We start from the raw sequence: 15,403 nt of genomic DNA, 5'->3' as shown, positions 1-15,403 counted from the left end.
CGGTGTGTGTCCCTACAGGGGTCGGGGTGGGAGCGAGCCGCCAGGGGGAGCCTCCAGCGAATTTGGGGCTGGGGCTGGGGTCCGGGGCTGGGGCTGGGGTCCGGGGCTGAGCACGGCTCTCGGAGCACCTCCGCACCTCCTCGTCAGCCGAATGTGCGCAGCTGTGCCCCGGGACTCGATCCCAGGTGGGGATGCACATCCCATCCTGCTCGCCCCGCCGGGTGCTGTGCGCACGCACGGGGGTCGCTCCCCGCTGCCCCCAGCAGCTGTGCGAGGTGGTTGGTGTCAGCCAGCCCCGGGGGGGCTGAACCCGGCAGCATCGCAGCAGGCAGAGCCTGAGGATTGCGAAGAGCTGAGGCTTTCCCCGGCCCCGAAGGAATCGGAGTAACAGCAGGATTTATTCTGAAGGTGAAGCTGGGACACGGGTGAGTGACACCGGAGGCGCACCGGTGGGCAGTGGGCTGCCCCTTGCAGGTGACCACGCACCTTTGTTGTTTGCTTTGGGGTCTTGGGTTGTGCCGTTTTGTTTTTTTTTTCTCCAAATATGAAACCTTACTCTGACGAGGGGGAGTTCTTATTCAGGCTCCAATCCTCGTGTTTCTAACAAAGCAGAGAAATTTCGCGTTCGTTTCCTTGGCTGTACAGTGCCTGCTGCAGCCACTAAGTGTCCTCCTGTCGCTTCTGAGCAGGCTGCAACAAGGAACTCCCTCTTCCTATAAGGGGCACTGTCTGCCTCAGAAACGCTCTGCTTGCAAATATTTAACCCCAGAGCACCGTCACCACCAAACCCTGGGTGTGCTTTGAGAGCGGAGGCAGACCCAATTCCCCGCCCTGTGCACGGGGCAGCACGCTCCTGGGTTTCTGTTTCTTACCCTCCTGCTTTAATTTTTGTCGTAGGGCATGTGGATCCTGCACTGCAATGACCCCATAAGCCTGGAAAGCCATCTCTGCTGGCAGAGGAACGCTGCCTGCTACCTGAAACGTTTTTTTTTTCCTGAAACGTTGAAGGAATGCCCCCCTGCAGGTCTCCTGAGCCCCTCCTGAGGCAGGAGAGTCCCCTCAGGCTGCCTCGGCTGGGCTGCTCCATTTTGGGGACCCGCAGGGAGTCGCATCCCGCCGTGCTGGCTGGGGCTGGACCCACGGGTGCTGCTGGGAGCCCTGCAGACAAATCTGGGGCAGAAAAATGCAGCAATGTCTGCATATTTCTCCATTCCAGCAATGGCCTGGCTTATGTTTCCGTCGGGGTCAGGGATGGTGGAGAGTGCACGGACCAGAGGAGGTCCAGATGGCTCCTGTCTCCCACGAGGAGCCGGGGCTGCTCTGAGCAGTGGCGGCCGCCCCGCGTGTCAGCGTCCCCTGCGCCTGCGTCCTCCCGGCGGGTCACCGTCCCCGGGCGCCCACACTCGCAGGCTGGCTTTCAGGCCAGACTCTGCCAACAATCTTTTTTTTTTTTTTCTTTTTTTTTTCCTTCCTTTTCTTTTTTTTTTCTTTTTGTAAATAATTAATAATGCTCAGCAAACACCCCCACAGGTGGGGGTCCATAGACAAGCGGTGTTCAGCCAGGTTTGACCCAGGCAGCGCTGTGCTCACGGCATGCTTTCATCCCAGAGGGGAGAGAACAACGCTGTGTGCTGCTGCAGGATCCCGGCAAGGCTCCCGCTGCTCCTGGAGCCGATCTTTCCCGACCTCTTCCCCTGCTTTCTTGCCTCCTGCTGAAGGTCTGCCTTGGGACGAGTCCTCTGCCCTAGTGGAGCTGGAAGAGCTGCTCAGAAAACAGGAAAACATTTGACCAGGAAAACGCAGTGAGACGTTCCCTTATTCTGCAATGTTTGTTGTTTTAGGCTCTCCCTGCCAAGTGGCTCCAGGCGAGCAGCAGCCTGCCTGGTGCCCCCGAGCCCTGGGACAATCCCGGACCCCCCCCAGCCAGCCTGGCCCGGCCTCAGCACCCACGGCAGAAGCAGGGCAGCGTGGCGTCGCGGCCCAGATGCCAAACTGGCTGCTAATGAGAGGCCAGGGGTGACGAGGAGGCTCGGCACAGCGCCCTGCCGCCCCGTGCCGGCATCCCGCCCGCTCTCCGCCCTCCCCCCCGGCGGCGGGGCCACTCCGCTTCCCCACGCGCGGTGGTAAACTGAGGCAGGGCAGGGTGTCTCCCCTCGGAGGTGAGAATCGCTTCTGCCAGAGCTTTGGATGTGGCCGGGCTCTCCACACCGTGCCCCCACCCAAGGCAGGTTGGTCACCTCCATGGGCACATTGCAGGGAAGCACTGGGCTGGGCTCCGTGTGGCTCCGTGAGAGCCTGGGGATGCTCCAACCCTTCTGAGTCAAGCACAAGCAGCTGGAGCTCAGGCTGAGGGGATAGAGGCTTCTTGGGGCTCTGGAGGAAAATATCCAGCAGGCAGTGGTGGAGGAATGGACTGGGCATCATCCCCCTGTGACCGTCTCACCCCTGCTCCAGAATTGCAGCACCCACCGGGTGAGGCAAAGCTGCCAGCAAGCCCTTACCAGCTGCCAGCTGCGAGCCCGGCACCGTGTCCAAGAAATATCCCAAGAAATAGCTTCTGGGAGGGAGAAAGCAGAGTGCCTCTGCCCGCTGGGATGGGTAAAAGCAGTTTGGGGACCAGCTGTGCCAGCCCCAAATGTGCGCCTGGCTGGGGAGGAGGTTTTGGGGAGGGGGTGCAGCAGGACACGGGGTGGAGATCCCCGCGAAGAAGCAGAGCTGCCTGCCTTTGGGGGCTGGAAGCAGAGAGCAGCAGGAGCTGCTGTCAGCCGGAGAGGCAGGCTCGTGTTGTGTTTGGCTCCGGGTGCTGCCAGGGAGAAGCCAAGGAGCTGCAGAGGGAACTGCTGCCAAAGCAGCAGCCGCGCAGCGGGGAGGGAGCACCCCTGGGTGCTGCACGGGGACACGGCACCGCCACGGTGTGGGGTGAGCCACGGACAGGAGGTGTTCCCATCACGTAAGGACCAGCTCTGCCCTCGCACAGCCCCGTCCTGCACCCGTCTCTGTGCCCTGGGAGCCTCCTGGGAGCCACCCTGCTATGGGGATGGGTGCGAAACGGAGCCCACCGGGGTCCAGCACTTTGTGGGGTGGGCTGGCAGCTCGGTGTGGTGGCAGTGGTGCTGGCAGGGGGATGAGCAGGAGGGAAAGCAGCCAGGAAACAAGATAGGACCTTGCCCTGCCTTTGCCCCGAGCTGCCAGGCAAGCCTCCTGCCTGCGGGCATGGAGGATGGGGAGGTCTTGTGTTTACTCCTCCAAAAAAGAGGCCTTTCGCCCCAAAACCAAACCTTTTTGTTGTGCAAATGCAGCCGTCTGGCAGGTTTGGTCGTATACAGGAAACTTTGAACCCAAGGGCCTGGGCTGGTTTCATTTTGAGGTGAGTTTTTCAGTTCGTGGTGGTATTTGGAAACTGAGCTGCTTTCCAAATTTGGAGCCTGTGTTTTTGCAAGCTGCTGAGCATGGCCATGGAGTCCAAGGCTTCCCCCTGTCCCTCCCGTGCGGGCAGCCTGGTTTGGATGGAGCCACTGTCGCCGTCCCTCTCCCTTTCCTCTGCAGAACTTTGCCAAGCTGGGGGTGAAGGAGCTGCCGATGGGGATGGGTGCCCATGGTGGGAGGGCTGAGCCCCTGAAACAGCCCTGGGGGGACAGGGAAGGGGCAGAGGAGGACGAGGCAAAGCTCCCTCGTGCACCACACAGCGGATTCAGGAACTCGCTGCTCTCACGTGGGGCTCGGCCAGGTTGATCCTGCCAGCAGCCCCAGAGCCCAGCAACATGAGCAACTTCAGCAACGTGAGCTCCAGGCCCTGTTTTCAGCTGGGGCCGCAGGAGATGGGTGTCCTCACGCTCACCTCCTCCTGCTGCATCCATCGAGATGGGCGAGGGGGAGCCCTGGGACCTGCTCCCACATCCTGGTTTTCCTCTGCTCAGCAGGGTGGGGACTCCAATGCCCTCCTGGATGTGCTCTCAGCATGTCCTGCACCTCCTGGGCCAACATACCGACTGCTCTGCCTCCATCTCCCCCTTCTAGGGGGGCTACGAGGCAGCAGGGGCTCTCCCCGTGGGCTGATGCCCAGCCTGACGGCACTCAGGGCGAAGGCACACTAACCATGGCCCGCAGATAGCCTCGGGGCTGGAGTGTGGGTCTGGATGCCTGCACTGCTCCATCACAGCCTCAGGGCTCTCCCTGTCCCTCCGCAGTAGCGGTAGGAAGGGACAATTGCTTCCTCCAAAGGTCCCACGGCGCGGTGCCCCCAGCACCCACAGATGCTGCCCTGCCACCCCGGGCTGCGGACCCCTGAGTCATGGAGCCACCACTGGGGCCACCTCCATCCAGCCGATCCCTCCTCCGTGGCATCCTGCAGGCGCTGGCAGAGGCGCTGGGCGAGCCCAGGCGGGCCTTTCCCCGGACCAGCCCAGGCTTGAGCGTCAGGGCTGCGCACAAGCGGGAGTAAACAGCAAGCGGGAGCGCGCGGAGCCGCCGCCGCGCGCGCCAGGCTCACAGGGACGGGATGCCGACCGTGCCAGGGATGGCCACCAGCAGAGGTACCAGTCCCGCGCCGTTTCCCCTCTCCTTTGCCAGATGTGAATGTGTTGGGATGCGTGCGGTGGGGAAAGGAGCGTGGATGCTCCTGCGCTTTGGCATGGCGCGGGCAAACCCTGACCCGCAGACCTGGGGTGGGCTGCAGGGGATGGGGCAGGATCTGTGCATGTGTCCTGTCCTGGGGAACTCCTGTCCTGCACTGGGGACCCCATGCCTTGGTTTTGCAGCCTGGCAAGGCGCGGGTGGGCACCAGGAGCTGCTCCCAGTGCTGCCAGCAGCGCCTTCCTGGCCCTGTGAGTGGAGGTCCTGGCAGCACCAGACACCTTCATGCTCTGCCTCTGCCCTCAGATTTGCATCCCAGGGTGGGAGCAGAGCCCTGTGGGGCTATTGGTGTTGGTTTGGGAGCTTTGGGGGGCTGACCAGGTGCTGCCCTAGTGCTGCTTGCAGCAGGAGTGTGGCAAGCACTCTCCAGGCTGCTCGGAGCCTTCCCCGCATGGTGTCTCTTGCCCCAGCCAGGGGAAGGGGACTTGTGAGCCTGCTCAGCCCCAGGGGAATCACCCACACCCCGGCAGGGCTGAGCAGGTCTACCCGGCTCCACCAGCTTGCTGGGCGTGCTCTGAGTCACCCACAGCCCTGCTCTTCCCAGCTCTGCAGGCGCCTGGGTGATACCCGCAGGCATCCCGGGTGCTGCCGCCGGGTCTCAGCGGTCACCAGCAGCAAGCAGGGGGAGCGCAGAGCATCGCCTTGCTCAGGGCTCGCTCCTCTCCTTGCCTGCCCACAGCCTGGCCAGGATCCACGTGTGGCTCTGGGTAGAGCTGTGCCCTGCACGGCCCTGCTGCCTGCCTGCTCTCCTCCCCTCTGCGGGATGGGAAGAGCTCCAGGGCTGGCAACTGTGGGGCAGGAGACAGGCAGCAGCGTTGGCAGGGCTCAGCGTGGAAATGATTAAACACCTGCGAGGGGTAGGAGCGAGAGCATCCCGGTGCTCTGCAGCTCAGGGTCCAAGCCCTGCGGCGTGTGAACCTTGCAGAGGGAGGGGTCCCAGCGGCACCTGCACCCCCCAAGGGCTCTGTCCCTGGGAGCAGCCGGTTCCCCTCGTTCCTCCCTCGCAGCCCCAGGCAGCGCTCGGTGTCCTGGAGGTGGCAGCGGGGAGAAATCGTGGCCTGGGGCAGCCCGCGGTGCTGGTGGGTACAAGGGGAGACGGGAACCAGGGACACAGGGATCAGAGGGATGCTGCAGCCAGGCCGAGGCAGGACAAGAGCCCCAAAGCTGCTCCCAGCTTGATGGTGGTGGCACCAGTGTTCCATAAAACTGGGCCTTTAGGGCCAGAAGGGCTGCTAGGCGTCCTGCCCGGGGCGTGATGGCAGAGCTCACAGCGAGCTCATGGAGGGTTCCTCCACGCTCTGACAGCTTCACTCGTGGCGTGGTGCTGGGCAGTGATGTGCAGGGGCCCTCCTTTGCCCGTGCCCAGCCTCAGGGACTTTGTCACCGTGCACAGACCCCGTGGTACCAGTGCGCCTCCGTGCTCATCCTCGCTCTGCCTGCTGCTCCCCCCAAAAGGTCCCCAGAGGGGCTGGGGGTGGGCTCCACTCTGCTCTGAGGCTGGCACAGTGCAGGGGGGCTGCCAGGAGCATCCTCGGACCAGGTCTTTGCCACCGCACTGCTGCTGCTGTCCCTCTGCACAAGCAAGTGAGCTTTCCAGTGCTGGGCGTCCCCCATCCCCCTGCTCCTTGCGGTAGCCTTTGCTGCTTCACGGAAAATGTGATGACTCGGCAGCCCCTGAGTTTCCAGGCCTGCTTCCAGCTGCTGGGTGGAGAAACCTTCTGCAGTTGTTTTTGGGTCTGGAACAGTGGAAGGCTTCGCTGTCGGGGGGACCGGCCGGGGGCTCTGGCATCCCCAGCCGACAGCGAGCTCTCTCTGCGCCCTCGCCTGCGGTGGCACGATGGCACCGGGGTGGCCATGAGGAGGGCACATAATGAGCAGCTTCTTCCACCCAGCACGGGTGGCTGCTGAGCCCCACGGCGCCGGGGACGGGGCCTGGTTTTGGCTCCTGGCAGAGCTTTGGGCTGCTTTCCACCGCAGGCACAGCCCAAAGCCCCTGAGCTCGGCCCCAGCTCGCTGTATCCCTGGGTTTAAGTCGATGGGGCTGGCAAGGACGTGTCCCCAGAGAAACCACCTCAGGGATGGAGTTGTGTCCCCCCCAGGGGGCTGTGGCAGGAGTTGTTGTTTTCCAAGAAGCACCTGAGATGCCACCTCCCCCCATCCCACCGAGCTGGGGGCAGCTGGGTGTCCCCGCTTGCTGTCCCCACTGCTGGACCTCTCAAAAACAGAGGTCTGGGCCCCAGCTCTGTGGCAGGGAAATGGCATCACTCGCACCGAGGAGTTCCTCAGCGGTGTGCCCAGCCTCACCAGTGAGGTGTGGGCACCTGGCTGGGCTCTGGCACCGTGGCATGGGATGGGACAGGACACAGGTGCTGGTGGGCAGGGAAAGATTTTCACCCTGGGGATGGATGCAGGGAGGACCAGCCCTCAAATCGGTGCCAAACTGCAAATGCTGACCTATCCCTTCTGAACCCGCAGTCCCCAGCAGCATCCAGCCCTGCAGCTCGCAGGACACCGAGGGCTGGGACACCAAACCTCAGGACCTAGGGGAAGGCTCGCAGCCCCACAGGGAGCTCTGGGCAGGGCAGACTCAGCCTGGCTGGCATTTCCCAGGGCTCCAAGTGAAGGGGTTCATCCTCCGGCTTGCCTGGAGCAATCCGGTGTGCTTTGAAGCTCAATGAGCCCCACCTTGAGTCTGTAGCCTGGGAAAACCTCCTGTCTGTGCCACAGCAGGGGACACTGCCTCCTGTCACCTGCCCCAGACACCAGGGGATGCAAAATCTCTTCCCAGGGTTTCCCTGAGCCCTTTGTCGCCAGCCGTAGTGCGGGGTCATCCCTCCTCAAGCCCCCGTAGCAGGGCAGGTGGGGAGCTGCACCAAAAGCTTCTTTGCAAATGCCCCATGGGCCCGACCAGCCTTAACCTCCAAGCTCCCACCCGGGGCCCCCTGGTAATCCTGGCAAGCCCTTGCTGCAGCGGGGAGCTCCAGCCTCCTCCCAGCTGGCTGCAGCCGCTGGAAAGGGGCCTTGGGAACCAGTCCCCAGCCCACTGGAGGCAGCAGCAGCCAGCCCCGAACCCCCTCTGCCCCAGTCCAGCCAAGTGTCTGGGAGATGCCGACTGTGGTACCTGTGAGCATCCGCCCTGCACTCAGCTGCTGCCAGGTTTCCTTCGCTTAGCCCTGCCTGCAGGTTTTGGGATGGTCTCTGGGTGTTGCCATTGCTGCAGGGAGCAGGATTTGCACAGTGGGGACCCCAGCCCTGGGGCTGAGCGCTGTGAGCAGGCATGGAGGGGACTGGAGGGACTGGGAGCTGCCCCTGGGGCTTCTCCTCCTCCCCAAGGGTGTCCCCAAGCCTCTCAGTGGCTGTGACCATGGAGCAGGACTCCTGGAGCTCCTGGCACTTGGGGAGCACAGTGGGAAAGAGACCTGCACGCTTTCTGCTCATCCCAGCTGTCCCCATCAGCCTGGGGGCTTTCAGCAGGTTTGGGGATGGACCCGGGGCTGGAGATGGGTCCTAGTCCAGGGAATCGCCACCTGCTTTGTTCTCAGCTACGTGCAGGGGCAGGGGCTTTCCCACATCTTTGCCCAAGCTTTGGGGGTCGATCTGGTTCCTCCTGACAAAACACCAAGTCTCCAGGGGTGGAAATCCTCTGTCCTGGGGCCATCTGGGGGATGTGTCCCCATGGGACCCCACCCTGAGAGCCCAGTTGCTGACAGCGAGCGGCACAGCTTGAATACCCCCCACTGGTGGCCACGCTGGCTACTGGGACTGACTCCCATGGCCACACAGACTGCGCTGGCCTCCGGGGTGGATGCATCACTGAGCCTCTTCCAGCGCTGTCCCAGATCCCCAGCGCTGATGTGAAGCCAATGGCATCTCCGCTCGGAATCAGGGCTGGCACCCGGCCACGCGCCGCACAGCCCAGCACCACACAAAGCCCCGCACATGGCTGGGGCACAGCGATGCAAAGCACGGCTCCAACAAGCCTCACGAGCAGACAGGGCACAGCTCAGAGCCAGACAGTCCCTCAGGAGGGCAAAGCATGGATGGGGCAGCTTCACAGCCCTCTCACCGTGTGTGTGCACCCCCCAGATCCCACCCACCCGCTGTTGCTCAGGGCATCGCACGGAGGCACGCATCGCCCAGCTCACCCAGCACAGCCAAATCTCCCCTTCCCCATCAGCTCCCCGCACAGAAATTTGTGCGTAAACAGCTACAGGGTGCACAAACGTGCTTTGCACAGAGATGTCCAGCACCCGGACCCACGCGTGTGCCAAAGCTCCCTCCAACATCCGAGCCCGAGGCTGCGGGTGCCCTCCGTCCCTCCGTCCCTCCCCTTGCTGGGGGCTGGTTTGGGCACTCCCTTCCAGCGCAGAGCCGCCATCTGCCCTGTCCTGTCTCCTCCCCTCTCCTCCCCTCTCTGCACCAACTCCCACAACTCTGCACAACTCCTTCTGATGGCCAGGCAGGGCTCCAGGCGTGCAGACACCCAGGCACGGCCAGAGCCCCCTCTCCGAGCCCCCCGGCCGGCCGCTCCCTGGCCGCAGCACACACGCGCTCACACGAGGACGACAGCAGAGCCACCACAGAGGGACACAGCTCCACGGGAACAATAGCAAATGCACGCAGCGAGAGGCACACACACGCACACTCTGCACTTCTCCCAGCCCGGAGGCTCTGCTCGTGCCCAGGGACGGCTGGCAGCGCTGATGTGCAACGTGCCGACACGCATCGCCCGGCCCCACTGATGCCATCCTGGCCCCCGAGCTGGGGGGGCATGCGGGGATGCAGCCCCTCGCTGTCACAGGAGAAGGGGCTGGCTGGGGACAGCTGCTGCTAAGAAGCCCCCCCCCCACACACCCAGCTTGACATCCCTCTAATTTGCAGCCACCCTGGTCCCGATGAGGCCACCGCTTCTGCCGCTGCTCGTCCTGTGGGTGCCGCGGCTCCTGGGAACCCTGGCAGAGGTAAGCCCCGGTTTCTCGAACCCCCCAACCCCTCCCCGTTTGTCCATGCAGGCTCCTGGCTCCAGGCTTGCTGGCAGCAAGGGGCTCGCATAGTCCTACCCCGCTGAGGAATGACGGCATGTTTCTGGGCTGCCTCTTCCAGCCGTGCAGCTGCACCAAATTAGCGACGTTTGCAATTACGAGCTGGCTCTTTCCTCCGCTTCCCCCCTCCCTCGCCGTGCCCTCTCCTGGTGCCTGGGACCAGAGCACGCTCCTGCTGCCATGGCTGCGTGGCTGCTGGCCCCAGGAGCTGGGGCTGCCTGCTCCAACCGGGGGTCCCCAGCCCCTTCGCCCCCCTCCTCGCACACGCGAGTGGAGGGGACGGACAGAAATGAGTCAGCCAGCGGAGCCGAGGGGGAAATAACTCAAGAAAGATGATTGTTCCTCCGCGGCTTGTTGTAGGACAGGGAGTGGGCAGAGATATTTCCTTTAATGTGGAGGGAACTAGCCTCAACCTAAAGCAGGGCACACCCTGCAGCCTGTGGGGAGACGGGTGTCCTGCCAGCGTGCTCAGCACCCGCCGTGGTCAGAGGGGTGCTGGGTGCTCTGGTCCTCATGGGCCAAGCCCTCACCTTGCAGCCTGCAGGGGATGGAGTCTGGGGTCCCTCTGACCCCCCCATCATGGCAGGGAGGGATATGGGGGCAGGGAGATGGCCAGGGCCTGCCCAGAGCTCACTCGCTACCCAGACCTGCCCCTTGTACCCTGTTTCAGTGGGGTGTCCTCGCCCTGTTTGCGTGGCACTGTGTAGGTCTGCAGTCCCACTTCTACTCGTGCTGGGTCTCAGCCCTGGCCACCCCACCTTGGCCACATCTCACCGGTCTCCTTCTGTCCCCCCAGAGCGAGGGATGCAATCGGACAGCACGGGCAGGGCTGGAGGGCCAGGATGCACCCGGCGACAGAGGTAAGCCAAAGCAAAGGGGTCCCCGGGCTGTGGAGGGTGGTCGTGGTGCTCAGGAGCAGGGAGATGAGCAGACGTGATGGGCCAGGCACCTTGGAGTTTGGGGTAGCTTTCTAAATGCGCTGCTTTAGACTTCTTGCAGGCTGCAGATTGTGACCGGGGAAGGGGAGGGAGCCGGCCCCATCTCCTTCCAGCAACCAGCCTCATGGCAGCCACAGGAGCTCTTGCAGCAGAGATGAGCTTCAGGGGGGCAGCAGGAGAGATGGACGAGGCTCTGAGCTCCCTCCTCCCCACGGAGCATCAGCAGCAGGGGCACAGCTGTGGGTGCCCTGCATGGAGCCCCTGCAGCCACCCAGGCAGGATGGTGCTCCCCGCTGTGTGCTCACCGGTCGGGGCATGGGATAGAGCAGGACATGGCTCTGGGTGGTGTGGTTAGGAGGGCTCGTGTGCGGGGTACGAGTGGTGTTGTGATCACGTCCTTGGGGCTGGAGGACGTCCCCTGCATGTGTTCGCTGTGGGGCGTTTGCACTGCAGAGGCGAAGAAGACGACTGCTGAGATGAAGGCAGGCAATTCAGGCTGTCAGAAACCTGAGCCAAGCAGGCAAACATGGGTGGAGAGCTCATACCTTCATGAGCTGACAGGGATCCCACAGTGAAAAGCCAGCCCTGCGACCCCTGTGCAGGGTGAGATCCCTGTGGCCGTCCCTGGGAGGAACCAGCCCTGCCCTCAGCTCCCCATCGGGAACCCGCTGGCCCTTCCCAGCAGCCTGCTCCCAAGTCTGTGCTAGAACTGCTCAGGGCAGGTGCTCGAGGGCATTTCCCAAGGAGCTGGCTGGGGCTACGTGCTGCCCTTGTGGCCGTCTGGTTTTCCCATGTGCATCCGTCTGCTGCATGCAGCTCTCCTCGGCGTGGTGGCAGGCACTAACTGCATTTCCTGCATTTCATTGCACGAAGTGGAAATTGCTTGCAGTTCTGAGAGCTTCACGCCTCCCTAGCTTTGTAGGAAGGGCACACGCTGCACCTGAGCAGTCCCAAAGGTGCTCTTGCCCCTGGGGCTCACCCTACACCACTCTTTGCTGAGTAAAGGCAGCCCCAAGCAGCTCTCTGGGACAATAGCCGTGCTTGTTTTGAGCTTTTGTGCCCTGCCAGATCTCAAGCAAGCCTGTTACAACATGTTGCACATCATAAATTTGAAGTGCTAATTCTTACACAAATGCCTTATTAGCACTCGAGCTGCTCTGATGTCTCCCAAAGGCTGAAAGCCATGGAGAGCTCCTCACTTGCAGCGAAGGCCCCGACAGACAGGTTGTGTCCAGCTCCTGTTTGTGCAGGTGGCTCCTGAGCAGCTCTGAGGGTGGGGATCCGATGGCAGTTTTGGCCACCGACCCCACAATTAGGCAAAACCCCGTGTGCCACTTCCTCGTCCCCAGATGCACTCATCTGGACGCCACAGCACCGGTCCTGCTGCCGCGGCACGACCGAGGTGGGGACACACCTGGGCAGGGCACTGAGCAAACCCACAGCCCCTCCCCGTACACAGCACCCTGCTCTGCCCAAATGGGACTGGTTTGTCCCCAGCTTTGGGTCTGGTTCACCTGCGTGCTGCACAGACCTGGGCTGATTTCTTGGCTCTCCCAGCCCAGGTTCATTTCAGCTCCATCTCAGCTGAGGTCTCAGGGCAGGAGCCTGCCCCTCTGCTCTATCCAGCCTGCTCACCCCGGCCATGGTTTTGTTTTTGCAAGCTGGGCCCAAAGCACTTCAACATCAACCAAGAAAATCCTGTAAGGTGAGGAGCAGGGCATTCTGCCTCCTCAGGGCAACTCTTCTGCTACAAACGTGGGGCTGTCTGATCCAAACAAGCGATGGCCTGCAGCATTTGGAGTCCTTTTGCAATAGAAGAGATGCTCAGCACCTCTTTCACGTGGTGCACGGGGTTCTCCATACCTTCTTGCTTCTGCAGGGATGCTCCTGAACCTCAGCGTGAGCGACCACGGCCGGTCGGACTCCCTCCTTCTCTCCTGGGATGAGCCGGAGGGGGGTACCGAGGGATATTCGCTCGCCCTCTCCTCCCTGGGGTCGGGCACGCTGCTGCAGAATGGATCTGCGGGACCCAACACCACCAGTTTCTGGTTCCACGGGCTGACCCCTGGCACATACTATGAGATCGAGGTGACAGCCACGCTTGCCTGCATGGACACCGCCAGGGAGACGGTCACAGCGCAGACAAGTAAGGGGTTCGCTTGGGACTGCAGGCTCAAAGGGTCTGCGTGCTCCTGCCAGGGATCGCCCCGCTGTTTTGGAGGGTGTGAAGCACAGGGTGGGCCTGTGAATCCATGGGGAGGTTGGGCACGTCCTCACAGCCGCAAGGGTTAGGATTCTTCCTTGATCCCCAGGGCCCAGGGGGTCGCTCCTGAATCCATGTGGAGGGTTGGTCCTACCCCTGTACTTTGAAGTTCAGGCCATGTCTCCTGGGATAACACAGCTAGTGATGGAGTGAGCTGTGATGAGGACTCTGTGGAGAGCTGGGGGCTTGCAAGAAGTCATGCCTGGAGGTTTAGGAAGAGCTATAAGGAAGCAGCATCTGCTCCAAGATTTGGGGACATCCCTGCCAGTCATTGTCAGTCACCAAGCCTTGTCCTAGGCCCTCCCTGGCTCATGTCAAGGAGAATGGGGATGACAGCAGCATCTCCGGAAGGTCGTTGAGTAAATCAGGTGCAGGTGGAGGTAGAAAAACTGCAAAAGGCCAGCAGGACTGAAGGGCAGGGCTTGGCCAGGAGAAGGGATGGTTTCAGACAGCTCTGTTTGGCTTCAGACAGCATCTGTCTGATGGTTTCAGGCAGCTCGGAGGGTAGGTCTGTCCCACCAGCTCCTGAGCGAGCTGGTGGCGAGACAACCAGCCAAACCCATCCATGCCATGTCTGATTCAGGTCCCTCACCCGTCCGCAACCTGAGCCTGAGCAGCAGTGGGAGCTCGGCCACGCTGCACGCCTCCTGGGAGCAGGCCAGCGGGCAGCGGGACGGCTACCACCTCGCCCTCTACCACGGCGACTCCCAGACGCTCGTGAGAAATGTGTCCGTCCTGCCAAACGCCTCCACCTTCCTGTTCGACGGGTTGCTGGCTGGCAGCGAGTACGCCCTGAAGGTCAGCACGCTGGCTGGACCCAGCCAGGCCAGCACCAGTATCCACCAGTGGACAGGTAGGGAGGGACTGGTTTGGCAGGAGGGGTGTAGCACATGTGCTGGCTGGGCTGGGAGTTGGATTCCAGGCTCAGGGTGGGCATTTTGTGTAGGGTGGGGAACAGCCGGGAGCTTTTTGCATCGCTGCTGTGTGCTGAGGGAGGCAGAAAGGGCCACCAGAGCCACCAGTGAGGCAGAACCTTACATATCCGTCCTGCCTCACAGGACCCCACAGCTTGGGTTTCTCTGCTCTGTGGCACCACGGGAGAAGGGCAGCCCTAGCAAAAGGCTTTGGCTGGTGGGAGCTGCAGGGATGTTGTATTATCCGGGCTGCTGCAGGCTCAAAATATCTGGAGGAACCTCAGGAGCCCCACAGCCCACCTGGGAAGGGACACGGGAGACACAACCCTCAGCAGACCCTGAGGGTTGTAGGAGACTTTGCTGTGGCTGGGAGGAGGGTGGTGGGAAGCCCCCGTTCCCCTGTGCACTGCCGAATCTCACTGCTTTCCCCTCAGCACCCTCCATCCCCACCCAGCTGAGGCTCAGCCCCGGCTCCAGCACCAGCCTCTTGGCCTCCTGGGCGGGCGCTGGGGGGGCCGCCTGGCTGCACCTCGTGCTCCGCGACCTCCTCACGCAGACGGTGACCAAGACCCTGTCGGCCAAGAGAGGTCTCACCAGCTACACCTTCCAGCACCTCCACCCCGGCACCCAGTACTGGCTGGGGCTGAGCGCCGTGGCCGGGCCCTACACCGTGGACGGGCCCAACGCCACGGCCTGGACGTGTGAGTAAAGGTGGACGGGGCGTTGGGGACCTTGGTGGCCTTGCTCTTCTCCTCGCCTCCAGTCCAGCTGCTGAATGTGGAGGTCTCCTGCCACAGTGCTTTGTGTAGAGAGCAAATCTGCTGCTTGGATCCGATCCTAAGCCACCCCAGGACCCAGCTGTGGGGCCCTGTGATGGCAGAAAAGGGGACGGAGCCTGTGGGGTGGGAATGTTTGACGACACGTGAAGCTGGGATAAGCCTTAGGGGAACACAGACACCCAGTGCAGGGGAACCATCGCAGAAAGAGGGCTGCAGTCAGGCTGGGATGGAGGCCAGGGACCACACCGGGATTGTGGTGTCCCAGGGGAGGACCATGGAAGGACCAGAGCCTCAAGAGATCCCACTGGTGGGCAGTGCAGCTGGGGCCGGGCTCCTGTGTGCTGTGGGGCTGTCGGATGGCCCCCAAGGAATCAGCAGGCAGGGGACAGCTCTTTAACTGAGCTGAGCCAGAGGTTTCTGGAGGGGAATGGATCTTTGGTTCCCTTTCAGTGCTGTCACAAGCATGCTCTGGTAGCACCAGATAAATTCACCCCGATGGATGCTTCTGATGAGGCGGGTGCTGTGCAAACACAGCCACAGAAGCCAGCTCTGGTAGATCAAGATTGAGGGTAGCACTCCCAGACCCCAGCCAGCTGCCCCATCACCCCCTGCCTGCACCTTCTGACCCCAGGTGATGGCCCCAAGGGTGGGTGGCTCCCCCCCACGGCCCTCGTTTGCTGCCATTACCATGTCCCTAGCACTGGGAACAGGGCTGGCCCCGTATTCGCTCTCCCAGACCTTCCCAGGAAACCAGAGGAAAAATGGAGAGAGCGATCCAAGGCCTGGACAGCACAACGACTCCTGAAAATGAGTTCAAAACGGACGCCAGGCGAGC

At 62.5% G+C, this 15,403-nt stretch overlaps 2 protein-coding genes across 4 annotated transcripts in view; both read left to right on the top strand.

The window, feature by feature from the left end:
* Nucleotides 1-3,220: 3,220 nt before the first annotated feature.
* On the top strand, nt 3,221-6,652 carry LOC137844233 (uncharacterized). Its single transcript, XM_068660439.1, is given in 4 exon segments — nt 3,221-3,367; nt 3,547-3,598; nt 4,079-4,467; nt 4,469-6,652. Coding segments are annotated over 4 exon segments (1,596 nt in total). The 3' UTR covers nt 5,477-6,652.
* Nucleotides 6,653-8,920: 2,268 nt separating this feature from the next.
* The window catches only part of LOC137843856 (receptor-type tyrosine-protein phosphatase V-like), a 32,133-nt gene continuing 25,650 nt past the window's right edge, over nt 8,921-15,403 (top strand). For 2 of the 3 annotated variants that reach the window (XR_011089730.1, XR_011089731.1), the window contains exons 1-5: nt 8,921-9,593; nt 10,471-10,534; nt 12,492-12,758; nt 13,459-13,728; nt 14,224-14,490. Coding sequence is in view for 1 of the 3 variants with exons in the window: in XM_068659596.1 (XP_068515697.1) it covers nt 9,528-9,593; nt 10,471-10,534; nt 12,492-12,758; nt 13,459-13,728; nt 14,224-14,490 (934 nt within the window). In the remaining 2 variants the exon portion in view is untranslated. The remainder of the gene's footprint in view (nt 9,594-10,470; nt 10,535-12,491; nt 12,759-13,458; nt 13,729-14,223; nt 14,491-15,403) is intronic. The other variant, XM_068659596.1, reaches the window with a different exon arrangement.

Source organism: Anas acuta, chromosome 24 (genome assembly GCF_963932015.1).
Source record: "Anas acuta chromosome 24, bAnaAcu1.1, whole genome shotgun sequence".
Classification (NCBI taxonomy): Eukaryota; Metazoa; Chordata; class Aves; order Anseriformes; family Anatidae; genus Anas; species Anas acuta.
Note: the sequence above shows the minus strand (reverse complement) of the source record. Positions and strands in the feature narration are given on the sequence as shown.